We start from the raw sequence: 25,725 nt of genomic DNA, 5'->3' as shown, positions 1-25,725 counted from the left end.
AGAGTATCCTGGTCCTACAGAATTGATTCAGACTAGTCACGTGTTGCCAAATATCGGTCATTTGTTCCTGGCGATGCCGAAATGTTAATTCCCCAGTAGCCAAGACTCGAACCCTAGTGGCTTCACTGTATCGAACTTTTACCCTCAAGTTAATCACCATTAGACCACAAGCCCTGGTACGTCCGAAGTTTCTCCACATGCTAAAACTATATTTTAAAAAGTTTAAAACTTTTAATTATTTTTTCAAATCTTAGAACACCTTCAATGAAAATCTCGCACATGGATTCTAAACAATTTACACAATAACAAGTAACTAAATATCTATAATATTATTTGCAAAGTAATTTTTCGCAAGGAAGTCTTCACATTAAAAGTTAGAGCGGCTAATATCGATACTACTCTTAATGAATTTGTATTTGTAACTTATTATCTAATTATAAACGAAAAATATTAAAAATTAAGATAATTCTTATATATGTATATTTTATTATTATCTGGAAAAAATATTATACTATAAAATTTAAAATATTAAGATATAAAAATATATAAACGAAAAATCAAAACATATTAAAAATTAAGATAATTATAATATATATTGTTTTATTATCTAGAAATAATATCTATATTATAAAATTTAATAGTAGGATATAAAAATTATAATTAAATACTAATAAATTTTTTTGTATGAAGATATTTTCTAAACTATTTCTAATATTAGAGTGTTTTTTTAAATTTCAACACAATAATATATATATTGATGAAAATTCTATTATATATAAATAAGGGCAATTGTCAATAATAACACCTTTTGAAGTTTATGTCTCAAAAATAGCATTAGAAAGAGAAAGTCACAAAAATGACATTCATTAAAAGGTAAAATATCCCTAATACCCTTGGTTTGAAATTAAATAAACAAACAAAAATAAATAAAAATAAATAAAATAAATAAAATAAAAATAAAAAAAAAGAAATTTTTTTATAGTTTCAGATTATGTGTTTTCAGATTCGAAATTTTTATAATTTTTTTTTGAATTTTTTTTTTTTGAATTTTCTTTTATTTTTTTCAGAGTTTCTTTTTATAATTTAAAAATACTTTTTGAAACTGTTTTTAAAATTTTTATTTTTTATTTTATTATTTTTTATTTATAAAATTTTAAACCCTAATTCCAAAACTCCACCCCTTAACTCTAAACCCTAAGGTTTGGATTAATTAACCCTAGGGGTATAAGTGTACATTACCTCTTTAATGAAACCTATTTTTGTGACTTTGAACCTTGAGTGCTATTTTGGGAACAAAAACTTGGTTTGGTGCTATCTTAGTCTTTTTCTCTATAAATAATTTGATATGTTTGATTTAAACTTTTGGAAAAAGATTAAGTTAATAAAAAAAATTAATAAGTATTTGTAAGAAGATTATGTCCGCATATGCGGGAAAAATACCTAGTTATTAAATAGTTAATATAACTTTCTCAATTTGAGATACATAAACCAATACTAAATAATATTTAATTAGATTTTTATTTAAATAATTTGTCCAAAAGATCAGGTGAAACTTCCAATAAAAATGTTTTTAGAGATGTGATTTTAAATTAATACTATTGTAATTTTCACGGCTTTCGGATTCATAGTTAATAGTTCTAAATTTTGAATACTTATATATACATTATAAATACAAAGATCATCATCATAATTAATTATTTTTATATTCTTATTCATTTTCATTTTTTCCAATCATTTTTTCCTTTTTTCTTTTTCCTTTTCATTTCTGTCTTCTTAGACAGCACTGAAATCAATAAAATATGAGAAAAATCACATATCAAACATGCAACAAAATAGAGTATGTAGACCTGTGTCTTGTAAACCCTCACAAGCTCTGTAAATTACTTCACTAAACCACCAATATGTATAAAACTACAAATATCTACAAAAAAATTAAAAATAGTAAAAAGTTATTAAAATTAAGAAAAAATAAAATAAAGGTTGATGATAACTTTGAAAAAACTTAAAAGATAAATAATAAATTAATAATAATATTTCTTTTATTTAGTCGATAAATATTACAGAGACTTATCTTACTATTTCAATTATTTTTTTATAATATCATCAGATAATATCAAACACCATTTGGTAATATCAAACAAAACATTATTATCATATATATTTCTTCTTTTTATTTTGACAATTTTTTTCCTTTTGACAACTTTTATTATAACTAATTCATTAATTTATGATCAACTACAGTATAAATAAATATAATAATTCATTAAGTATATCAATGACATTAACCGCTTTAACTTTTAAAAGGGAGACATGAGAGGCAAAAAATCACTTCACAAATAATAGTATAGCTAGATTTATATTTATATACCATATTTATGTATATGTATAGACAGATTTACATTCATTATATAGAATTTGTTATATTTTAATGGAGTACATATGTAAATAAATATTTTATTATATTTGAATTAGTTAGATATATATTGTATATATATCAAAAATGTATTATCATAGGAAAGATGAATAATATTTCCAAAAGCACTTGAACTAGTTCTTTAGAGAATTTGCTTTCCAAAAACCATGAAATAAAATAAAATTTAGATTTGGCTGTAAGATTTAAGAAGTTGACCAAAATTTAATTGGTTTGATTTTATTGTTGTAGAGAGAACTGAAGCTGCGTAGAACACTCACAACTTTAACAAGAGTCATGTGTGGGCAATAAACGCATGATGAAATTTAAAGTAGACAAGTTAAATTAATTACTCACACGAAAACGAATTAAGTGTTTCAATCAGATAATTACGTGGCTATTTGTATCAATCATCTCTGATAATTACGTGGCTATTTGTATCAATCATCTCTTAGTCCATCGTTTGTGTGTATCGTGATAAAACATGCATCGTATCCGTATGGTACATGCTAGTTCACCAGCCACTTGTTTTTTTTGTCTATCGGTAATCAATAACAGCGTGTTGACTGGGTGGGAGAATGCTGATGAAGTCGTCCTTAGCATTTCAGACCATATTAAGGTTCCGATCCGTTATGTGGAAAATAAACAAACCAAACCAAACCAAACAACGTTGCATAACGAAAATTTTATTTTGTTGATGTATTAGTAGATATACGTACAAAGATTCAAGAATGGCAAAACTTGAAATCAGTAAGATCCACCATCTCTATGTAAGAAGTTTGTTTTGCCCTTTTACAAAAAAAGGAAGAAGTTTGTTTTTGGTTAAGTATTGAGCCGCCAAATTTAAGGATGAATTTTCAAATCAGTTCTGTACCGGGCACTGCCATAAGTTCGAAAGCCCAACTTAAGTTTGGACCACACTTGTCTTTTTCTTTTATTTTTGGCAGCAACCACACTAATCAAACAGGTGATCTGTATTTTGGTATATGTTCGAAGTTACTATCACGTCATTAACACAACCTGGAAAAGAGATGAGCAATAAATTAATCAAGCTTGACTTAGGAATATTCTACAGTCAACTAGGAGAGGACATTCGGTTTTTGGTTTGATTTTTTTTTTTGGTTTTCGAGATATATAAATTGTTTGATTATTTAATAAATTTTGGTTTGATTATTTTAGTTTTTCGTTGGTTTTGGATAACTATATCGAGAACCGGCCAATCTATAGTTTTTTGGTCTAATTTGATTCTGATTTTTTGGATGATTTTGGAAAATTCGATTAATTTTGTTTTTGATTGAATATTAGGTAATTCATATTAGTTTAGATATTTCAGACAAAATATCAGGTAATTAGGTTATTTCAGATAATTCAGATAATTATAATTATTTCAGATTAAAATATCTAGATAATTTGTTTTTAATTTTTAGTAATTCGGGTTATAAGTAGTATTTTAGAATATTTGGAAATTTTAAAAATAAATCAAACTAATATTCTAAAATAAATAAATTGTATTTTAGATTTAGATTACCATTTTATTTTTGCTTAAGTTCTAATTTGGTTTTAGTTCTTTGTTTATTTTAGAAATCTAGCAATTGCTCAACTAATCGTGAGCATCAATTCGGTTTCATATTAATTTATTTTTGTTCGATTTTCAGTTTTTGGTTTATATGTTCATACTGATACCCTCAACGGTATGATACTCGATCATAATGATTTGTTTGTCCCAAAATGATATTACTTTAACAACAATATTACAAAATTATTTGGTTTTATTTATTTATTTTAAGTATAAACCATTTAAAATTGACAATTAGCCAAATGAACATATGCATCTAAGAAATTCTGATTTGGGAACATGTATCTTGCGTCTTGCCTATTTTTAATTCTGATTTTAAAATGTTCACAAATTAAGAGCATCTCCAAAAAGATTATCTATTTTAGAATTTACGAAACTTTGAAGTTTCAAGTTGTTCTACTCCAAAAACAAAACTTCAAATTAACTTCAAAATTATTTTTAATTTACGCTATGCTCCTTATATTTTTCATAACTAATATAATTCTATGAAGTACAAGAAAAATATCATATTAATTATTTTCGTAATGCTCCATTTTCGGTTATATAAAATTTGTTTAGACAATATTTTAGAGGTTCGAGAGAAAATTTACAAAACTATTAGTATTGTTGTAATATTTAAATTTCTGCAATAATTATGTCTTCATGTATCGTTTTAAAATGTTTTTTATTAAGTTTCTTTTGTAATATTCTTATTGTCTAATTTTAGTTTTAGAATATTATAAATCGTATTTTAAAAATTATATTTAATTTTCTGTGTAAAATTTGAATTTATAAATTAAATTTAAAATATTTATGATATACAAAAGTTTTAAAGGTTAAAATGATAAAAGAAAAAATATTTAAGAATCAAAAATATTATGTGTAATTAATTATAAGGACCAAAATGCAAATAAAAAGATGAAACTACAATTTTGGAGTTTTGAGTAGTGAAAATCTAAATTTGAATATAAAGTTTCTTTCCTTAAATTCTAAATTTGAAGTTTTAGAAGTTTCTTTTTGGAGAGCAAAAAACTATATATTTAAAGATATATAATTTTCTTCGGAAATGCTCTAAAAAGTTAAACAATAGATGATAAAGTTGGCCGCGTTTAACTTGCAATGATGGAGATTCGTTAACTAATATATATATTTTGGCTGACATTATGCATCGTTAGATTGTGAATATTCTTCTTTCTTATACAGTAAAAACTATATAAATATATACTCAATATATTAATAAACGTTATAATTGATAAATTTTGCAGGTGGTTTTGAATTGAACTGGCATGATACAGATCAATAATAATATTTTTCTTAAAACAGCATGTAAATATTAGTCTCGTTAAAATCATAATTTAATAATATATATTGCAATTGTATAAGTACAAACAAAATATTGTATAGTTTATTTTATATTAATAATAAAATATATCTCTATTTTTCTAATTCTTCAAATATTTAAATTAAATCTAAAACTCATCTAAATTTTTATAATACATGCCTCAGATAAACTAAGTAATATAACAAAACAATATGTCAATTAAATTTATAAAATGTAGTTAATATATAAATTTTAAAATAGCTATTTTCTTATTTTGCAGAAAATAAAATAAAATATAGAAATCTAAAGAAACTTATCACAAATTAATAAAATATCATAGTCTCAACATTATTAGTTTATAGGGTTTTAAATTGTACATCTTATGTTATTTTAATACTTAATTACTAATTAGCGTTCTGTTCTTTTTAGTATTTACATTTTTTATGGGTTTAGTTATAAATAATCTTTTTATTCTCATATTTCAATTAAATAGCTAAAAAATTGCAAACATTTTATATTTAACTTGTAGACTTGTAGTTAATCATCTTGACTGAGACTGGTCACAAATATATGGGATTTTCTCTTTGTTTTTTTTTTTTTTTTCTTGTCAACTGGAAATTTTATTAAAACGGGACAGAGCCCAACAAGGGAATCAGCCCAACACAAAGAAAAACAGAAAGCCCAACAAACGGGCCGCATTTACAAAACACCATGGGCCTACAGCCCAATAGAGAGAAACCGTTGAGGAAGGTCGGCGACACTTGCCACCACGTGTCAGAGCGACGAACGACTCTATGATACGCGTCAAGACGAAGCACCACCACCTCCACCGGAAGAGTCACGTCGGAGCTCCGCCACCGCGGAGAAGGATCAGTGAAAGACCAACAAAGTGATCTTACAAAAGACCCAAGACGCAACCGGACCACCGCTTCGGGAAATAAGCCACCGTGTACAATCGATCTAAAAGAACTTCGATCTTCGAAGGATTAAATCAAGAGTCGATGGAACATGGAAGGGCTAAAGCGGCAATCAAACTGAACCGGGAAAAAACCCGGGGAGGAGCCGGCGAAGAGATTTAACGGGAACATCTCTTCGCGGAGACAAAAGCCGGCGAAGATAACGTTGAAGGAACCGTTACTTCCCGGAATCAAAGCCCGAACTAACGGGAGCCATAACCAGAAAGATCTGGAAATGGAAAACCAAAAACAGTCGGCGAAATCTTTTCTTCTGAAAGATTTTAAAGAGATAAGAAGAAAAAGAAATCGAAAGAAAAACTCTCTCTCTCTAAAAAGAGAGAAACCGACTTTCATTTGCTTGTGACAAAAGTTAAGCGTGGATTTTCTCTTTGTTTACTTTTGGTAAGTTATGCAAAAAAAAACAAAATATTTGGAAAGCCATAACAATATAGAATCTTAAAAGACAGATGATATATATAAATGATATATATAAGAAAAGGGATCTGATAGGATTTAAGGTTTACCACGTGAGAGTAAGACAGATAATACACAAGCATACAAGACCGCCGGCCATTATTATAAGTACAAGAGAAAAGGAGCTAGGCGGATGATTATGTGCAAGCCAAACACAAGAAAGACACACATTTAAACCTTCGTCTGGTCCTTGAGAATGTGGTCGTCCATGTCAGCAGCCATGTTGGTGACGAACTTCATGTAGTCAGTGGCGGAGCTAGAATAAAAATTTACCGGGGGCAAATAATAATTATAAATAAAATTATTATTAAATATTAATTATTTAATAAATTCATTTTGTCAACTATATAAATTCATTATAGAATATAGTTTATAAAACAATTTTTTTTTTAAAAAAGTATTGATTATAATTTAAAATGTCTTCCTTAAAATTTATGGTACTTCAAAATGATGAAAATAACAAAATCATAAAGAAATTTTTTTAAGAAGATTTTTCACTCATTAAATAAACAGATAATCACTAAAATAAAAATATTGTATTTTTATTGTCATTGAGTAATTTACTTATTAGATAAATATATATTAATTTTCTGTTCAGTAAAACTATCAAGCAAACTGTTCTTGAAGAAAGAAAATCATTTTCATTATATAAAAATGGAAATAATGGTTTAATGTTCAAATTAAATAAGGCAACATAATAATGTTAACAAAACAGAAATAATGGAAACTTTATATTAAACTTTGCGAGCTGATTTTGCTGGGAGGGGGGGGGCAATAAATATTTTTCAACTGGGGCAATCAATTTTTTCCTAAGCATTTAAATGAAATTTTAAAATTTTATAGGGGGCAACTGCCCCCTACTTACCTAATGTAGCTCCGCCCCTGCATGTAGTTGATGGGCTCTGGAGAGTCTTCGTAGCGCTTTTCCCACATCATAGTGATTTTGCAGATGCAGCCTTGCTTAGCCTTGGGGATGAACTGGAAGATGACGTCATACACCTTAAGCTGCTCCATCACGTGACCCTCAAGCCCTCTAAACGTCACTGCCATCTTGTCGTCGTCAAACTCTCTCTTCTCCTTGAAAACCTCTTGCTTCCCATCTTAATAAATACACACACGATACTAGCTTTAACAGAAACCCTAGCTAGCTAGACAGTTACATATATAGAGAAAAAGGCAAAGTGTGGACCGCATGTATAGTTCCAGGACTTGATGGCACCGTGGGAGTCCCAGTCTCCTTCGTGGACCTTGACACCTTGGATGTGATGGCCGACGGCGTCCGGGAAGAGGTGGTTTTCGCTCCTCCACCTCCTGTAGTGATTCTTCGCCGACCCTTTAAGAGGAACTTCTGTCACGTATGTTCCTGACATCGCCATGATGAAGCTTTTGATTATTCTTCCTTGGAAGTGTGTGTATGTCAATTGTTTTGGTTGATGCACAAAAGAAAGTATCGTCCTTTCGTTTATATACATAAACTCGTCACAACGTTACAAGAAACCAGATATACAACTTTAATTTCTTAATAACCAAATATACATATAAAAATTAAAAATGTAATTTATCACAAAATGTTCGATATAATTGATAAGGTATTTGTTTGTCTTTTAGCTATAAATTTTATACGTTACTACAAAAACAAATGTAAACGTTCGAACTTTAAGGGAAGAAAACTGGGAGAATGAGAACAAGAAAAGCAGGTGGAACTTCGACGGTTTTTAATGATTCTCAACGTCATTGTGGATACACGCGTGTGGTCTATGTGTCATCATCTCCACTACTTACTATAGATTCTTTGCCACCTTTTACCTTGCGTAATTTTGTGTTATCTATTGTTTTCAAGTTCTTAAAAGTTTTTTTTTTGGGGTGCAAATGTTAAGAAAGTTGTTAAAATTAGTTATATACATTATAAATTAGTCAATTAATTAATAATTCTAAAACAACAGTATTAAATTGTATTCAATATATAAACTATGACAAAGTAAATGACTTCTCACAAGATTTTGATTTTTTTTTAAATTATAAGAAAAACTAAATAAGGAAATTCAATTACCTCGTTATATGGGGTAAATTCATGTATACTTTTGGACTACTTCGTTCGGCAAATATTTTTAAGCAAGTTTTGGCTCAAATCAGATCGTGGTGGCCTGATTGACATTTTTCTCCAATATGACAGACATTCAAATATACGAACAATCAGTCAACCATACACATAAATAAATGTTGGATATGCAACAACATTATGATAAAAGGAAATAAACGTATACTTGCTAGTCGTGAGGCAACTATACTGAAATGAATTATGGAATCAAGAAAAGGTCAGTAAAACGGAGCAAGAAGATGTGAAAGTAATTAAACATGGAGACAAATATTAAAATTTACAGATGAGATCAAGGTTAATTGAAAAGGTTGCAATTGATGTCCAGAGACTTTATGATTGATAACTTAATTTAAGGTGCAACTGGATTACAAATTTTAAGTATAAAATTGTATAGAATAACTTATCCCACTATATTTTATTTTTTTTACTATTTGAATGGAATAAAAAACATATTTCATTTCAAAGATTTTTGTAGGATATATGAAACAAAATAAAATGTAATTATACAACATTTATAATTAAAAAAGTTCATGAATGAAATAAAGTGAATTTGTTATTAAAAAAGTTCATGAATAAAATAAAATGAATTCATTATTAAAAAGTTCATGAATGACATGGAATGAAATTTCATGTTTTTACTATATAATTTTGTTTATTCCATTTATTTGAATCTTATTTTTAATGTTCATTCATTCAAAATGTTTTAATTAAAATAACAAAACAACAAGATGAAAGGTTATAATAACTAAAAAGGTTGCACTTAGCTGAGAAAGTTGATACATTTTAATTAAAAGAACAAAACAATAAGCAAACTTTAAAACTTGAGATAAAGGTTAATTTCATTTAGTTAAAAGAACAAAACAATAAACAACTTCAAAAATTGAGATGGAAGTTTTCTCTTTTTTTTTTCGACAGAGATGGAAGTTTTCATTTATTTAAAAGAACAAAAAAAAATAACTCAAAATTCTGATGATAACTTCCGGTTTAGTCTGTGTTAAGCCCAAGACCAGGATGGTTTAATTCTTTACGACGCTGAATCCACCGTCGACAAGGAGGTTATGTCCACTAACGTAAGCAGAGTCATCAGAGGCGAGAAACAGTGCAGCCTCCGCAACATGTCGAGCCTTGAGCACAATGCCCTTGAGATTCGCTGTTTCGCTAAAGATCTCCTCTAACTCACTCGCCTCCATCTTGATCTTGTAACCCTCGCACACCAACGGCGTCGCCACCCCAAACGGCGCAACTCCGTTGACTCTGATCCCATGTTTTCCCAAGTCACCGGCGGCTGATCTAATCAAACCCACGAGTGCATGTTTCGACGCAGTGTACCCGTGCGGCACCACCGTCCCCGCGATCACCGACGCGACGCTTGTGGTGCACACTATTGACCCACGAGTCTTTTTCTCCACCATGGCACGTGCCACGTGCTTTATAAACGCCGCCGCGCCACGGACGTTAACGGCCATGACTCTGTCGAACGCCTCGAGGTTGAGGTCGCGGATGTCTAGCAGCGGCTCTGGTACGCCGGCATTGCTGAATATAACGTCGATCCTGCCGTGTTTCTCGACCGCGAACTTAACGGCGCTTTCGACTTCAGTCTCCTTTCGGACATCACAGTGGACGTAGCTGACTTTGTCTTCTCCAATCGAAACGGCAACGTTTCGACCGAGTTCATCTTTCACGTCCGTGATCACCACTCGAGCGCCGTGTTCCGTGAACAGCCTCGCTGCTTCGGCGCCTATCCCGCTCGCTCCGCCTGTTATTACTACGGCTGTAACTGGTTATTCCTAATAGGAATACATGGAATAAAAGGAATAATTATATGTGGAATGGGAAAAATTGGAATGATAAACAAAATGGAATAAAAACTGAAATTTGTTTTGGAATTGGAATTCCAATCATCCCACACATTCACGATCATTTTTGATCTGGAACAAATGGAAAAGATTTTACAAAGGCTGTAACTGGATTGCATTTTTTATGAATGGAATCATGTGGAATTAGTCATTCATGAGCATTCCAGAAAAAAGTTACCAGTTAAGTGGAAAAAATTAAAAAATTGATTCCATTAATTCCTGTGGGATAACTGAAAAAATTTGTGAATCACGTTAAAAACCATTCATAATAAAAAAGTTAGAGGAATGAAAGGAATGCATGGAATGGATTAACTTAAATATAATTAAAAAATAAATACATATATCATTCCATTAATTCCTCAAATTATCTCTATTCCATTCTATTTTATTCCATTAATTCCAATTCCATTTATTCCATTCATTCCTAAAATGAGTTACCAGTTACAGCCAAAGGATTTGTTTTTAAGTTTTATTCCATTTTTGGAATATGTGGAATTGATTTCAAAAGGTTTTCCATGTAACTGGTAAATATTTTTTGTAATTCTGTGGAATGATGCATTCCAAACAATTCTATTCCAAAATTTAGCATTCCAGTTGCAGCCTACAATTTTTCCCCCCAACCTGCTACATATTATTAACCAACAATTAAATCACATATATATATATATGACTAACTCTATCTCTATATTACAGATTTACAGACATAATGGTGATGCAAGAGATGAAGAACATACCTGCGTCCCGACGACATTGTTGAGGCACTTCAAACTCGAAAGGATGAATGTAACATTTATATCAGCTATGGAATCCAATTTATACATGATTTGATGTATAGATCATGTCCACATGGCCAATTTGCACCATTTTAAACTCTTATTTTTAAGTTTTATTATTGTCAAGACAGTAAATCCTGTAGACTGCTTCAATGACAGTAATGCACCCGAATCTTTGTAACAAAAATAAAAATAAAAATTTGGACAGCTTTGCTAAAAACATGGTTATAAATACTTTTCAGTCATAAATATGAATTATATGTATTTCTCTTATATTCATAATTCATATAACACACTGACATTAAATTGAAACTGAAGAAAAAAGGGAAACAAAAGCTTGTTAGTATATATATATATATATATATAGTAGCAAAACGATACATTGAATAACCTTTCATCATTCCATAGGACCATAGCCAAAGAAGATTTTATTTTCTTCCCTAAAAAATTAGCGTGGAAAGTTAGAGCTTGGGCTACAACAAAGATCTAACTTCTCACTCTCTTGCTCATCACTGTACTAAAAAAAACCCTAACTCATATATATATATTTATGTACACTTTGGGTCTACTAGATAATGCTTTTCTGTCTATAAACTATTTTTATCAATGTGTAAATGATATATGATTTGCTTGGATTAATACGTTTCAGGCAACATGAACGACATCAGAAATGATGAGCAGATCATAACCGAATCCGCCGGAGAACCCAAAGAGAGGGAAAAATACATGCATTCACGGTGGAATCCGACACCTGAGCAGACGATGGTGCTTGAGGAGGTTTACAGCAGCGGAACTCGGACGCCGACGACACAACAGATCCAAGAGATTGCATCTAAGCTCCAAAAGTATGGGAGAATTGAAGGAAAGAACGTTTTCTACTGGTTCCAAAACCATAAGTCAAGGGAGAGGCTGAAACGACGCCGTGGTGATCAACAAGGAGTTACTACTATTAGTAACGTTCATGAAGAAACTCTACGCAAGGACAACGTCATTGTAGATACGGCAAACAAGGATTCATCATCAGGTAATTAATCTCAGTTTCAACCTATTTGAGTTCCATCAGACATTAATTTAAACACGAGGGTTATTGAGTAAGTGTTTAACTATTAATTCCATCCTATATCAATAATTAGTCTCGAGAAGGAGAGGTGATCATCGAGTTATTCACACAAGGACTTGTTTATCTCCTTCACCCACACATCCACCGGTAATTTACTCATCTATTTTAGTTCTGTTAGTTGCATAGAAATGTTATAATTTACATATACAAACGTCTGCATTTATGTTTAATGTCAATATACACATGTGTGGAAAAATAGTCAGACATAGCATGGAAAGATTTCTATCATGTTATGTTGGGAACAATAACGAAAAAAAGTATCACTTTCTCATAAACATTCGGTCTCTTTATTCCAAGTTGATGAAATAACCTCAGTATATACCGAACTTTATTTGCTGTTTTATCTCATCAGAAAAACTCTATTGATGATGGGAAGCGGGAAGAATATAAGAGGGGGTTAGAGGAAGAAAAGGAAACAACTTCCCAAAATCAGATACATCCAAGCAACACTTCAGACTTTAACTACCATCTGATAACTGCTTCTAAACCAAGTCAAGAAGAAGAGCAGCAGTACAAGCTGAATGATGATGAAGAAGAAGAAGAAGAAACAAGGAAAAGCCGAACGCTCGATCTCTTTCCGGTTATAGAGAACCAAGAGACAATCGATTTTGAAGAGAAGAACACAAAACCAAACCAGTTGTACTGCAACTACTGTTATTATTACGAGTTCATGCCTCTGATGAACTGAAGCCAAAACCCATGTGGGTCGGTTGGATTTATTTAATGAAGGTTTTGTAGCTTTGTGTGAAAAAGGGTTAAGTAATGTGTCTGAAGGGAAGTGTGTGAGAGAGAAAAGAGGCTGTAGATGGAGACGTGTAGTGTAGTAAATGTTGGGTGTATTATAACCCGAATGTGAAGCTTGGAGCATTTTAAGGTTTGGAGCTGAGACTGTGTCTTAAAGCTTCGATGTTTCGTTGTCTGTGTAAGGAATTTATATAAGTTTTAAATCTGTGGTGTTAGAGTTATTAAATGTGGGTTTCTTGTTCAACAGGCTGTCTTTTTCTTCTTTTTATGCAGTTTATCTGTGAGTGTATCAGAAAGAGAGTGATATGGAGATGACATTGGAATTAGATAGCACTATAAATTTTCGCACTGAATTAACAAAACCAATTAGAGGCATTTCTAGATGTATATATGAAAATTTATCAGTTTTATCTTAAATAGAGGATCTTTAGGGCTTGTCCACTACCTCTTTCCTGTCCATAGAAGCAAGAGATTTTGAACAGGTGAGTAGAATACAAAAGTATTCACCAAATTTATACAAAGCCATATATGTAAATGTGCTTAGAAAGCTATTATGTGATATCCAGTGAAATAAATTTTTGGAGAAAGTAGTGGATTTCATCACTTAAAAGTGTTTCAAATGAAAGCGTAAGTGATTCTCAAAGTACACTGACTTCGCAAAGTTATATTGTTATGTCCAAAGCTATATCTGAATACAGAATCGAATTCGATAGTAAGACATTCTCAAACAACAAGGGATCAGTGTCTAGAAAGAAAGTGAACCTTGAAAAGCAGCGACGCAAATGGACACTAGTCAGACTTTACAGAAACACCACATTCACTTGGAAGAACCATAAGAATCTACAGTGAGAAGAATTTAAAAGCTCATTCAAAGAATTTATAAGAGGAAAAAACAAGGAACCCGTCAGTTAATGTACAAAACTTTTTGGACAGGTTTCTTCTACCCTAACTCATTTAGATACATCAACTTCAACTTGTCAAAAAAAAATCTCACCCATGGAGAATTCTTAGGAGGCCCCCCTCTCTCTATCGCTCTGTTTGGATGTAGCAAACTAAAAGAATTTACCAATACAATGAATTAAATAATGTACCAGATTCCATAATCTCTGGCAACAATGTGGTCATGTGGTGGTTGCCGTGGTTTTGTTCTTGCGGCACATACAGTCAGGGCAAGGGAATATGTAAATGGAGTCACTAGCTCGTTTCAGCTTAAATCCCTTGGAGTCGCTATGAGACCTCATGTTTAGCATTTGATGTTTAAAACTTCTCCATCTGCCGGTGAATTCAGAAACAACCATTGAGAGACCAACCAGGAACTACAAACCATAAAGCATATGTATTTAGGTGTAAGAGGTAAAGCATCGTTACCCCAACTTGGGATTGTCAAAGAGTACGGCTAACTTTCTCTTGTCAGGCCGAATCGTCTTTGAATGTCCTCCAAACAGGTACCTCCGATGCCCCATGAGGAAATGAGGGAAGTTTCCTCCTTGTGTTGTCACAAATACTTCACTGTGGAGACACACTGTGTAATCTAGTGCAGCCATTCTCGAGGAGAAGTTCTGAACGCAAAAAGTCAGAAGTGATTGATTCATCACGTGGATAAGCAAAAAATGGAAGATCATGGAAACCAGAAGCATACCTTAAAAGGAGCAAGTTCTTCCTCAGAAGCAAGCATCTCCTTCGTCTGTAGATTCGGGAACATCTCCAGTAGTGGAGCCATAGTTCTATTTGCACCATATATCGGCCCAGAGGCCAGGTATATATATGTGCTTTTGTTGAATCCCATTCCTCTAAGCATCAAACCCACCTGATAGGAGTACAAGGAAGCCAACAGGAACAAGCTACTCTACTCACATCATTGCTCACAAGAGTTTGCACTTTGCACAACTACTCTGATTACTCCAGTTGGATGAATGTAATACGAAGATAATGTTTATGCTTACCTCTAAAGGAGTTAAAGGGCATTTCCCATTGAGCCTGATAGCTCCGGGTCGTATCACGCGGCCAGGTTTTGTGAATTTCCCTTTCCACCCCCGTTCTCTCGCCGCAATCATGTCTTGTTTTTCTTGGTTGCCGCCATCAAATACACAACAAGAGAAAGCTACCATATCCTGCAAACACACAGATCTGTTTATTCAGTATGTGTACAGCCATGATATAATGAAGCATTTCTCCTTACAGGTAACAAACCTCTTCAAAACGAAGATGCACAGAAACGTACTTCCCGGCGTTGTTTGCACTAAGCTCTTTCATTTTATTCACCAGTGTTTTTCCTAGGGTCAATATGGGTTTTGCAAACCGCAAAGCGACATTATTGGCCAAACATCGAAATCTCTGGACAGGTCTCGGAGCATCAAACGAAAGTCTATTTGCAAATGGGGATATTCTTATGACCCTGTCGCATGGAAAGACAACAAATACTTCAAAAATCAAGTGTCCTAAAACAGAATCAATTATCCTTTTATAAGTTCAGAACAGAGTGTGACTCACTTTTCTTCAAGTAGCTTTGGCAGGACAGAGTCCCGGTAATAGTGAGTGGGTGCCCATGCTTTAACTCTGAAGTTGTACACTTTGGTCAAGTTATAGTCAAAACGCTCCATTAAGTACTCAGGAACTGTATCGACTACCCGCACATCATTTGCTAAGGTAGTGACAAAGTATTCCTCATCATAGATATCCCCAAATTTACTGCACGAAAAGCACCCTGTCAGAAAGTAGAAAAGGGGACGGCTTTGCTGAATTTACAGCACCAAGACAAGATCACAAAAACCTCGGATCTTTCCATATGCTGTGATAGTGAAAGTTGGGAATCACAAGAGTCGCATTAAGGTAGCCTGCCACAGCAACCGCATTGCATATCTAAGCAGAGACAAGTCAACAACTTTAAGGCAAGAAAGGTAAAGTAAAACAAATCAAGTTTACAGTAAGATGAAAAGATAGAAAACCCCCACCGAAGTTCGCTGCTGGTTCAAACCTCCATTTGCCTCAATGAATATGAAACCATTTGACTCAGGCAAAACTACAATTCTCAACAAGAAACAAACAAAAAAACTCAGTGATTATTGTCTTCATGCAGAGCTTCATTGCTATTAACTTATTGCATAGGACAATAACAACGAAAGCAATGTGATATACCTCCACTAGACTTGTTGACGCATGGCTTCCACTCCACACCTTTATACGAACGTTTCCAAATTGTTGATATCTAAGAATGAATACAGTTCATAGAATGATTCAGCTCACAAGCACCGAATCAACCAAGAAAACATCCAACCTTCCCACATTGAGATATGAATAACAGAATCAAACAATGTGGATACAACGGAGGCAAACCTCACCGCATCAGCCGTGGCGTTATCAGCAACCATCGCCGCTTGCAGCTTAGCGTAAACCTGCGGGCTTCTGTAAACGGATCCAGGCGCGGGGCGGCGGTTGATGAAGGGACCGGGATCAAACGACGCCGTGCGCATGTGAAACAGCATACAGAAGATGTAGATGAGAGGAGCGACTAGTAGAATCCCCTGACGACGGAGAAGAAGCGATAAGAGGAACCAAGAGACGCGGTGAGGGAGAGTCCGATTCGGCTGTACGGAGGATTTTGAACGGCTCCGGCAGAGAAGAGGCGAAGCAGGCGGAGATGGAGTAGAGCAGCCGCTTTCCGGGAGACGAATTTGAATAGACGGATCTCTCTCCACCTGGGGAATCATTGTTTCCCTCCTCCGTTAGGGCGTTACGCCGTGAGGATATTGCATTGTTTGCATTCCGCAGATTAACACCGGTGAAGTTATCGGAGAGTTTTATCTGTATGTTTATTGTACACTCCTTCTGTGTTTTTTATAAGTTACCTCTTTGAATCTATTTCTTGTTTAATTCGAATTGAATGCACCCGTTTACGTACGTTTATGGTCATTAATATGATTAGAAGAGGCAATGATCCACAATTAGAAGAAGATATCTGAATACGCAAAGACGAACCACTTTTCAAATGATAAAACTTATTTGGTCAGCAGATTATCGGAATAAGCACAAAGATTGGAATCAGTTTTAAGATTTATTAAGGTAAATATCAATGATAATCAACAAAGTCCAAACCCAACATATAAAAAAAGGAGAAATATGAATTTCTTTTCATCCATAACACAAACGCCAACAAGAAGGCTCGTAGTTGTAGTAACTCAGTCCTCGTGCAAGGTTCCCAAGACGTCCTCATCCCGGAAGAGATGGTACCTACGTCCATCACCAACAAACAAACAAACATTACTTACTTTCAATCCAATTTATCCACTTTTCAACATCAAAATGTCTTGCACATGATTCACTATGGTGTTGAAATTGCTATTCTATTCCACTGATAAAGAGTTTGTTCACTAAGATCCTTTTGACATTTTCTAAATTCTAACATTGCTAAAAAGGAAGGTAAGATCAAGAAGAAAGCTTGGTTTGACTTACTCATTGTCGCCGAGCTTGACCTGAGTACCACCGTACTCGGGAAGAAGAACGGTGTCGCCTTCCTTGACAGAGACCGGAATCAATTTCCCATCCTTATCCCTCGATCCAGGCCCCACTGCTATCACCTTGCCTGAGTTCAGCTGTAAACCATCCGGGAAAAAGCTCATAATCGTTCTAGAAGACCCCTTTTCGAAGGCCAGATCAGAAAAGAACAAATAAGCGGGGACTTACAGAGGAGGATTTCTCTGGGAGGAGGATGCCGCTCTCGGTTTTGGCAGGCTGGATGACTCTCTTCACCAGGATGCGGTTGAACGTTGGGACCAGACGCTTCATCATTTCTCCCTCTCTCTCGGTGGTGGTGGTGGTGGGTGTGAGTGTGAATTCTAGGGTTTTCTGAGTTTTTAATTTGGGGAACAAGATGGGAGACGGAATGTTCTAGGTCGTAGGGTTTAGAGGGACGTTAAAAGGCCGAGGGTTTAGGTTTGATTCGCATGTATTAGGCCCTAGAATATATTGGTAACTATTTAATGGGCCTGGCCCATTTATAGACTTTTGTCAGTTTTAATATTTTCTAAAGAAAGTTTAGTAATGATGTAGAATCCCATTGGTAACGACTGGTAATTGACTCGACAAGCAAGCGGACTGAACAAGTCTTCAAGAAAGCCCTTCTTGGTCTGGTCCTTTTGCTCAATCCATTTATATGCGGATCTATACACTAGTATAATTGCAAAGAATCAGAAGCACAAAATGTTGCAAGATGATGATATCATGAGGGGGAGGTGAACAGAAAAGAGGCCTACTCAATAATCATGGGGTTGGTTGGACAGTAGCTCAAGCCTGACCCTTATGTGATCAAACGGCTAAATAAATTAGGCATGTATGATGTATACAATGCACTAAAAGTTTAAACCCTTCCATGATGTGATTCAACTGGATGAATTGTAAGATTTAGTTTGTGACTAATAAGTTCAAAAGAGGGTTATTAGCCTAGTTTTATTTATCACGGCTCGCTAAACCTATCGAAGTGTTTACTTGATTTGTACACCATATCAAGGTCTCATCTTATGTGTTTATTACATTGTGGGCTTACATCTCAAAACAAGTTCTTATATTCCGGTACAAATGAGGAAAAAGAGTGAAGGACAGAGTTCCAGACACCCGAGTTTGATTTTGCAATAACAAAATTAGGTACACATCTGAAAAAAAGGAGTTGTGCTTTAGCCACTCCCATCAAGTTGGCCTTGAGAAAGAAGGTGAGCCATGTATTGCTGCATTTACAAACAAAAGAACTCAACACTTGGTTTTGTATTCAAGACCTAACCCACATGATTCGAACAAACATTTCTATCAACATATGGCACACCAGAAAGTCCCTAGTATTTACAGAAACTGACCTTCAAATCACACAGTATCTAGTGACTATGTGTTAAGAAACTAAATTTAAGATCACAGAGAGAGATTGAAGGAAACTTACAGAGTGGTAAACGTATGGAGACTTTCCCTGGCGCTCAAAATGCTTAGCCATTATGCAGAATTCGACAGGACCCCAATCCTCAGATTCATAGCAATTCCCAAGCGCCGCTTTGTACAGCTTTTAATACCAAAACCCGTTTCATCAGTTCCAAACCAATATGTAGTACAGAGAACAAAACAACTCTAAAGGACAATCAAATAGTATATGTGCCAACCTTAGCTGTGTCAGTCAGAAGTTCGGTCCCGGCAGGGTAAGATGCATAAAACTGATCTCCCCTGGAGAATCCTGCTCTTGTTCTACAAAAACATTCAAATCCGTGAGAGAAGAAGGTAAACAAAGCTAGGGAAGAACAAACAAATGAAGGAAACTGAGATTCAAAGCTAGATTTTGAAGGATGTATTACGTGTTGTTTGTGTAGAAGAATGTGAGGGCTGCAGTGAAGCAGTAGAATCCAGCGTAAGAGACAGCCCGTCTTAGCTTCTGGATCTTTATAATCTCATTGCAAACATCCAAGATCATCGTCTTCATCGTGGAAGATCCAGCTCACTCAAACTGAGTAAAAATCAGAAACACCTGTGGAAACTCTCTCAGGTATTATATCGAACACCTTGTGATCACTTTACCCAAACATAAGCACGTCTTCCGACAATTAAGAACCTCTCGCGAAATATGCAATGGGAAAAGCAAATGGTTAGAACATCAATAAGGCCGTGTATTGTCCAGCTTCTTTTGGGCCGAGCTGAGACATTTTATTTATTGGGCTAATACAATTTGCAGTATAAAACTATGAAAAGCATCCCTAATATAAAATTATGTATTGATTAATTTTTGTTTGTGCAAATAGTTTTTTTTTTTTTTTTGAAAGAATCAATTAGGTTGGTAACCACTAAACCACATCTTGATTATTAAAACCAATACAATTTGCAGTATGAGAATAAAGGCCTCCCTAAATTACAATTATGTAATGATCACATCTTGATTATTAAAACCACTACAATTTGCAGTATAAGAATAAAAGCATCTCTAAACTATAATAATGTAATGATTTATTTATGTTTATAATCTCATTGCAAACATCCAAGATCATCGTCTTCATCCTGGAAGATCCAGCTCACTCAAACTGAGAAAAAAAATCAGAAACACCTGTGGAAACTCTCTCGGGTATTATATCGAACACCTTGTGATCACTTTACCCAAACATAAGCACGTCTTCCGACAATTAAGAACCTCCGGCGAAATATGCAATAGGAATCAAATGATTAATACTTCAATAAGGCCCTATATTGTCCACCTTCTAGTGGGCCGAACTGAGATTTGTTTTTCTTGGGCTAATACAATTTGCAGTCTGAAACTATGAAAAGGATCCCTATGATAAAATTATGTATTGATTAATTTACGTTTGTGCAATTAGGTTTTGGGCAATTGTCAATAATAGCACATTTTGAAGTTTATGTCTCAAAAATAGCATTAGAAGGAGAAAGTCACAAAAATGACATTCATTAAAGGGTAAAATATCCCTAATATCCTTGGTTTAAAATTAAATAAATAAACAAAAATAAATAAAATAAAAATAAAAAAAATAAATTTTTTTATAGTTTCAGATTATATGTTTTCAGATTCGAAATTTTTATAATTTTTTTTTTGAAATTTTTTTTTCGAATTTGTTTTTCATTTTTTTCAAATTTTCTTTTTATAATTTAAAAATACTTTTTGAAACTGTTTTTAAAATTTTTATTTTTTATTTTAGTATTTATTTTTTATAAAATTTTAAACTCTAATTCAAAAAGGGCAAATCTCCAAAATAACACCTTTCTAAGCTTGTATCACAAAAATAGCAAAAAACTAAAATGACCAAAATAGCATTTTATCTTTTGAAAAATTTAAATTTTTTTATTTTTCAAAATTTGAAATCTTATCTCCAAAACCTCACTTCTCAACTCTAAACCCTAAAACCTAAACTCTAAACCCTAAATTCTAAACCCTAAACCCCACTCCTTGAGTGCTATTTTTGTGACTTTTGGCCTTGAATGCTAGTTTGGGAACAAAAACTTGATTTAGTGCTATTTTGGTCTTTTTCTCATTCCAAAATCTTACCCCTCAACTCTAAATCCTAAGGTTTAGATTAATTAAACCAAGTGATATAAGTGTATATTTACCTGTTTAATAAAACCTATTTTTGTGACTTTGAGTCTTGAGTGCTACTTTGAAAACAAAAACTTGGTTTGGTGCTATCCTAGTCTTTTTCTCTTAGGTTTTTCTATTTTTTGAAAGAATCAATTAGGTTGGTAACCACTAAACCACATCTTGATTATTAAAACCAATACAATTTGCAGAATACGAATAAAAGCATCCCTAAATTATAATGATGTAATGATTTATTTATGTTTATGCAATTAGTTGATTAATAAAACCAAAAGTAGTGTTTTTTTACTGAAAAGAGCTTTAAAACCAAAAGTAGTGTTGCTAATGCTAGCCACGTTACATTGGTTAGGAGACAAAACACAAAAGTATGTTACGCAGTCAAATGATACAAAACGATCTTTACGTAAAGCCACGAGGTAGTGGCGAATGGCGATAATGAAGCACGTCCCTACACTCTTCTTTTTGCTGTCCACTCTCCTCCTTTCCATCTCCGTCGACTCTCTACCTCCTCCACTGTTTCCAGATGAAGCTCTCCCTACTAAATCCGGTTACCTTCCGGTCAAACCCGCCCCCGGCTCCTCCATGTTCTACGCCTTCTACGAAGCCCAAAAGCCAACCACTCCTCTTCCCAACGACACTCCCCTCCTCGTCTGGCTCCAAGGTGGGCCAGGCTGCTCTTCAATGATCGGCAACTTCTACGAGCTCGGCCCTTGGCGCGTGCTTTCAAACGCCACCAATCTCGAACCCAACCCTGGCGCCTGGAACCGCCTCTTCGGTCTACTTTTCTTGGATAACCCCATCGGAACCGGGTTCAGCATCGCCGCTTCGAAACAAGACATACCAAGAAATCAAAAACAGGTGGCAGAGCACCTCTACGCAGCTCTAACGGAGTTCATCGAGCAGAACCCGGGTTTTGAAAACCGGCCGGTTTACATAACCGGCGAGAGCTACGCAGGAAAATACGTTCCCGCCATCGGATACTACATCCTTAAAGAAAAACCCAACGGGAAGGTGAATCTAATGGGCCTTGCCATCGGAAACGGGCTAACCGACCCGGTGATCCAGATCCGGACCCACGCGGTCAACGCCTACTACTCAGGTTTAGTCAACGCGAAACAGAGAGAGTCACTAGAGAAAGCTCAAGAGACATCCGTAGCTCTCGCGAAGGCTCAGAAATGGCGCGAAGCAACGGAAGCTAGAACCGAGCTGCTGACGCTGCTCCGCAACATGACGGGCCTCGCGACGCTCTACAACCAAGCGCGGATGATCCCGTACAGGACGGACCTCGTGGTGGATCTCATGAACCTTAGAGAGGCGAAAAAGGTTTTGGGAGCGAGCGAAACGGTGCGTTTTGAGGAATGCAGCGATGACGTGGACGAGGCTTTACGTGGAGACGTGATGAAGAGCGTGAAGTTCATGGTGGAGTACGCGTTGGAGAGAACCCACGTGTTGTTGTACCTAGGTATGTTAGATCTTAGAGACGGCGTCGTTTCGGTGGAGGAGTGGGTGAAGACTATGAAGTGGTCGGGGTTGGGTGCGTTCTTGAAGGCGGAGAGGAGCGTGTGGAAGGACGGGGAAGGTGATCTCGCGGGTTATGTACAGAGGTGGGGGAATTTGACGCAGGTGGCGGTTTCGGGAGCAGGGCATCTTGTTCCGACAGACAAAGCTGTTAACTCTATTAGCAAACTTAGCTTAACCAAAGCTCAAGTTCAAACTTCAGTTAAGTCTCCCGCCAAAGTGAGACTTACACTTGAAGAGAAAGGCAAAGCTAAGGTGTTTGAAGAAGACAAACCGTGTGGTAGTCTCCAATCAAAGCATGACAACACAGCCTCCAGCTCACAGTCTCAAGATCAACGGTCACTAAAGGTTACCGTTTCCAAAAGCAAGAGTGACGACAAAACTCAGACCAAAACCAGTACGGCTCAAGCGTTCAATGTAAAGCTGTCGAATTCATTTTCAGCCCTTGATGCAGAAGCTGATTCCTGATGATGCCATCTGTCTCTGCTTAGGGCTTTCATGACTTAGTATAAATAAGCTTGCATTGTAACAGCTTAGTCCCCCATGGATTTCATGAATAAAGATTGAAACTTTATCATCTTGTGTGTGTTGTTTTGGGTTCTTTTATGGTATCAGAGCCATGGAAGCTCACAACCTCGAAGTTTATCATCCTCCTTCGCTCCGCATCACAAACAGCGTCACTGTCACCTTGACTGAGAAGAACTACATTCTGTGGAAATCTCAGTTTGAAGCTTTTCTTAACGGTCAAGGTCTTCTCGGTTATGTCACTGGTCAGTCACCGCAACCCGCTGCTACGCTCACCGTCACCGGAATCGACGGATCTGCTACTCAGACACCAAACCCCGACTCTACCAAATGGTTTCAAACGGACCAGGTTGTAAAGTCGTGGCTTTTGGGTTCTTTCTCAGAAGATATTCTCAGTCTTGTTGTGGATTGTCAAACATCTCATGAAGTCTGGGTTTCTCTAGCTCGTTACTACAATCGCTCTACATCTTCTCGGTTGTTTGAGCTTCAGCGGAAACTCCAGACGATTCTCAAGACGACCAAGCCTATGGCAGAGTATCTTCAGGAAATAAAGTCTGTCTGTTCTCAACTGTCATCCATCGGTAGTCCAGTTCCTGAACGTATGAAGGTCTTTGCTGCTCTTCACGGCCTTGGCAGAGACTATGAGCCCATAAAGACTACCATCGAAAGCTCTATGGATGCAGATCCCACTCCTACGTTTGAAGATGTCATTCCTCGTCTGACAAGCTTTGACGACAGACTTCAGAGCTACATAACTCAGCCTGACGTCTCTCCTCATCTTGCTTTCTACTCGCAGCGTGGTCGAGGTCAGAACTCTCGTTCCAGAGGAAGAGGACAAGGTCGTGGTCGTGGGTCTTACTCTACTCAGGGCAGAGGCTTTCACCAACACGTCAGTTCTCCCTCAGGGTCTTTTACCTCGTCAGCTTCAGAGAACAGACCTCTTTGTCAGATTTGTGGAAAACTTGGTCATAACGCCTTACGCTGCTGGCACCGCTTTGATAACAGCTATCAGTTGGATGATCTTCCTGCTGCTCTCACTGCGCTTCGTATCACGGATGTTACTGGGCATGAGTGGTTCCCGGACTCTGGTGCTTCCTCTCATGTCACAAACTCTCCGCATCACCTCCAACAGGCTCAGGTTTACAATGGCTCTGACTCAGTGATGGTAGGGAACGGAGAGTTTCTCCCAATCACGCACACTGGCTCAACTAGCTTGGCCTCCACGTCAGGTACGATTCCTGTCTCTGATGTCTTAGTATGTCCTAAGATAGCTAAGTCTCTTCTATCAGTTTCGAAGTTAACTTCAGATTATCCCTGCTCTGTTGATTTTGACTGTGATAATGTGCACATATATGAAAAGGCAACAAAGAGGCTTCTTCTTCAGGGCCCTCACACTAACGGTCTCTACTCCTTGCGGTCTTCCACTCCTCGGGTCTTCTTCTCCAACAGACAGATCAGTGCGAGTGATGAAGTATGGCATCAGAGACTTGGGCATCCTAATCCTTCTATCCTGCAACAGCTCTCAGCAAATAAGGCTATCTTCATCAATAAAAGCTCCAAGAAAGTCTGTGAAGCATGCCATCTTGGAAAGAGCTCTAGATTACCTTTTTTTGATTCTAGTTTTGTAGCTACTAGGCCTTTGGAAAAGGTTCATTGTGATCTTTGGGGTCCTTCTCCTGTGGCTTCTATCCAAGGATTTCGTTATTATGTAGTCTTCATTGATCACTACACACGCTTTTGTTGGTTTTATCCTTTAAGAAACAAATCAGACTTCTTTGATATTTTCTTAAAGTTCCAAGCTCTTGTTCAAAATCTCTGTCAAACGAAATTAAGCATTTTTCAATGTGATGGTGGTGGTGAATTTGTGAGTCTGAAGTTTCTGAAACACTTGGAAACACATGGCATTCAGCAACAAATCTCCTGCCCTCATACCCCGCAACAGAATGGGCTGGCAGAAAGAAAGCACCGTCAGATCACAGAGCTTGGTCTTGCTCTCATGTTCCATGGCAAGGTCCCTCAAAAGTATTGGGTAGAAGCCTTCTTCACAGCCAATTTTCTCAGCAACCTGCTGCCTCATACAGCTTTAGCTGAGTCCAAGAGTCCCTTCGAGCTGCTTCATCATAGACGGCCTGATTATCGCTCTCTTCGTGTCTTTGGCTGCGCTTGCTTCCCTATGCTTCGCGAGTATGCTTCTAACAAACTCGATCCTAGATCACTCAAATGTGTGTTCTTGGGTTACAATGAGAAGTTTAAAGGTTACAGATGTCTTCTCCCTACCACAGGCAGAGTTTATATCACTAGACATGTCCT

At 35.6% G+C, this 25,725-nt stretch overlaps 7 protein-coding genes across 8 annotated transcripts; 2 read left to right on the top strand and 5 right to left on the bottom strand.

The window, feature by feature from the left end:
• Positions 1 to 6,732: 6,732 nt before the first annotated feature.
• Positions 6,733 to 8,248, bottom strand: LOC103842930 (MLP-like protein 328). Its single transcript, XM_009119613.3, has 3 exons — positions 7,906 to 8,248; positions 7,582 to 7,816; positions 6,733 to 6,972 (listed from the first exon to the last, which is right to left on the bottom strand). The coding sequence occupies exons 1-3, from the start codon at positions 8,186 to 8,188 to the stop codon at positions 6,888 to 6,890; spliced, it is 603 nt and encodes a 200-aa protein (XP_009117861.2). The 5' UTR covers positions 8,189 to 8,248; the 3' UTR covers positions 6,733 to 6,887.
• A 552-nt stretch (positions 8,249 to 8,800) lies between these two features.
• Positions 8,801 to 11,421, bottom strand: LOC103843179 (short-chain dehydrogenase reductase 3b-like). Its single transcript, XM_033278556.1, has 2 exons — positions 11,370 to 11,421; positions 8,801 to 10,591 (listed from the first exon to the last, which is right to left on the bottom strand). Exons 1-2 carry the CDS (start codon positions 11,419 to 11,421, stop codon positions 9,831 to 9,833), a joined length of 813 nt encoding a protein of 270 aa, XP_033134447.1. The 3' UTR covers positions 8,801 to 9,830.
• On the top strand, positions 10,596 to 13,551 carry LOC103843178 (WUSCHEL-related homeobox 6). Its single transcript, XM_033278555.1, has 2 exons — positions 10,596 to 12,474; positions 12,879 to 13,551. Exons 1-2 carry the CDS (start codon positions 12,098 to 12,100, stop codon positions 13,249 to 13,251), a joined length of 750 nt encoding a protein of 249 aa, XP_033134446.1. The 5' UTR covers positions 10,596 to 12,097; the 3' UTR covers positions 13,252 to 13,551.
• A 609-nt stretch (positions 13,552 to 14,160) lies between these two features.
• Positions 14,161 to 17,014, bottom strand: LOC103842929 (O-fucosyltransferase 4). The gene is made up of 10 exons (XM_009119612.3): positions 16,646 to 17,014; positions 16,443 to 16,512; positions 16,259 to 16,326; positions 16,078 to 16,166; positions 15,798 to 15,995; positions 15,498 to 15,702; positions 15,251 to 15,418; positions 14,947 to 15,114; positions 14,676 to 14,866; positions 14,161 to 14,579 (listed from the first exon to the last, which is right to left on the bottom strand). The coding sequence occupies exons 1-10, from the start codon at positions 17,012 to 17,014 to the stop codon at positions 14,429 to 14,431; spliced, it is 1,677 nt and encodes a 558-aa protein (XP_009117860.1). The 3' UTR covers positions 14,161 to 14,428.
• Positions 17,015 to 17,318: 304 nt separating this feature from the next.
• LOC103842928 (10 kDa chaperonin, mitochondrial) lies at positions 17,319 to 18,246 on the bottom strand. Its single transcript, XM_009119611.3, has 3 exons — positions 17,988 to 18,246; positions 17,757 to 17,896; positions 17,319 to 17,534 (listed from the first exon to the last, which is right to left on the bottom strand). Exons 1-3 carry the CDS (start codon positions 18,090 to 18,092, stop codon positions 17,483 to 17,485), a joined length of 297 nt encoding a protein of 98 aa, XP_009117859.1. The 5' UTR covers positions 18,093 to 18,246; the 3' UTR covers positions 17,319 to 17,482.
• Positions 18,247 to 18,729: 483 nt separating this feature from the next.
• On the bottom strand, positions 18,730 to 20,471 carry LOC103842927. Of its 2 annotated transcripts, XM_018654241.2 has the most exons (5): positions 20,294 to 20,471; positions 19,634 to 19,725; positions 19,445 to 19,526; positions 19,231 to 19,347; positions 18,730 to 19,024 (listed from the first exon to the last, which is right to left on the bottom strand). In XM_018654241.2, exons 1-5 carry the CDS (start codon positions 20,324 to 20,326, stop codon positions 18,974 to 18,976), a joined length of 375 nt encoding a protein of 124 aa, XP_018509757.1. In that variant the 5' UTR covers positions 20,327 to 20,471; the 3' UTR covers positions 18,730 to 18,973. The 2 variants fall into 2 exon arrangements, with proteins under 2 accessions (XP_018509757.1, XP_009117858.1); XM_009119610.3 differs by lacking the exon at positions 20,294 to 20,471 and having other exon boundaries at positions 19,634 to 20,144.
• Positions 20,472 to 21,798: 1,327 nt separating this feature from the next.
• On the top strand, positions 21,799 to 22,571 carry LOC103843176 (serine carboxypeptidase-like 50). The gene is made up of 2 exons (XM_033278554.1): positions 21,799 to 22,471; positions 22,540 to 22,571. The coding sequence occupies exons 1-2, from the start codon at positions 21,799 to 21,801 to the stop codon at positions 22,569 to 22,571; spliced, it is 705 nt and encodes a 234-aa protein (XP_033134445.1).
• Positions 22,572 to 25,725: the final 3,154 nt, after the last annotated feature.

Source organism: Brassica rapa, chromosome A09 (genome assembly GCF_000309985.2).
Source record: "Brassica rapa cultivar Chiifu-401-42 chromosome A09, CAAS_Brap_v3.01, whole genome shotgun sequence".
NCBI lineage: Eukaryota > Viridiplantae > Streptophyta > Magnoliopsida > Brassicales > Brassicaceae > Brassica > Brassica rapa.
This window is presented reverse-complemented; position numbering and strand designations above follow the sequence as displayed.

Coding starts and splice junctions, on each gene's coding strand:
- LOC103842928 (XM_009119611.3), bottom strand. CDS start 18,092: ATGATGAAGCGTCTGGTCCCAACGTTCAACCGCATCCTGGTGAAGAGA. Junction 17,897..17,987: donor TCCCAGAGAAATCCTCCTCT/GTAAGTCCCCGC, acceptor GATGGTTTACAG/CTGAACTCAGGCAAGGTGAT. Junction 17,535..17,756: donor GTCAAGCTCGGCGACAATGA/GTAAGTCAAACC, acceptor TGATGGACGTAG/GTACCATCTCTTCCGGGATG.
- LOC103843179 (XM_033278556.1), bottom strand. CDS start 11,421: ATGTCGTCGGGACGCAGGTATGTTCTTCATCTCTTGCATCACCATTAT. Junction 10,592..11,369: donor CTTGCATCACCATTATGTCT/GTAAATCTGTAA, acceptor AGGAATAACCAG/TTACAGCCGTAGTAATAACA.
- LOC103843178 (XM_033278555.1), top strand. CDS start 12,098: ATGAACGACATCAGAAATGATGAGCAGATCATAACCGAATCCGCCGGA. Junction 12,475..12,878: donor GATTCATCATCAGGTAATTA/ATCTCAGTTTCA, acceptor AAATAACCTCAG/TATATACCGAACTTTATTTG.
- LOC103842930 (XM_009119613.3), bottom strand. CDS start 8,188: ATGTATATAAACGAAAGGACGATACTTTCTTTTGTGCATCAACCAAAA. Junction 7,817..7,905: donor GTCCTGGAACTATACATGCG/GTCCACACTTTG, acceptor GTATTTATTAAG/ATGGGAAGCAAGAGGTTTTC. Junction 6,973..7,581: donor CAGGGGCGGAGCTACATTAG/GTAAGTAGGGGG, acceptor TTTTTATTCTAG/CTCCGCCACTGACTACATGA.
- LOC103843176 (XM_033278554.1), top strand. CDS start 21,799: ATGGCGATAATGAAGCACGTCCCTACACTCTTCTTTTTGCTGTCCACT. Junction 22,472..22,539: donor GGTCAACGCCTACTACTCAG/GTTTAGTCAACG, acceptor GCTCTCGCGAAG/GCTCAGAAATGGCGCGAAGC.
- LOC103842927 (XM_018654241.2), bottom strand. CDS start 20,326: ATGAAGACGATGATCTTGGATGTTTGCAATGAG. Junction 19,527..19,633: donor TTCTTCTACACAAACAACAC/GTAATACATCCT, acceptor ATGTTTTTGTAG/AACAAGAGCAGGATTCTCCA. Junction 19,025..19,230: donor CTCCATACGTTTACCACTCT/GTAAGTTTCCTT, acceptor TTGTAAATGCAG/CAATACATGGCTCACCTTCT.
- LOC103842929 (XM_009119612.3), bottom strand. CDS start 17,014: ATGATTCCCCAGGTGGAGAGAGATCCGTCTATTCAAATTCGTCTCCCG. Junction 16,513..16,645: donor ATAACGCCACGGCTGATGCG/GTGAGGTTTGCC, acceptor ATTCATTCTTAG/ATATCAACAATTTGGAAACG. Junction 16,167..16,258: donor TGAACCAGCAGCGAACTTCG/GTGGGGGTTTTC, acceptor GTCTCTGCTTAG/ATATGCAATGCGGTTGCTGT.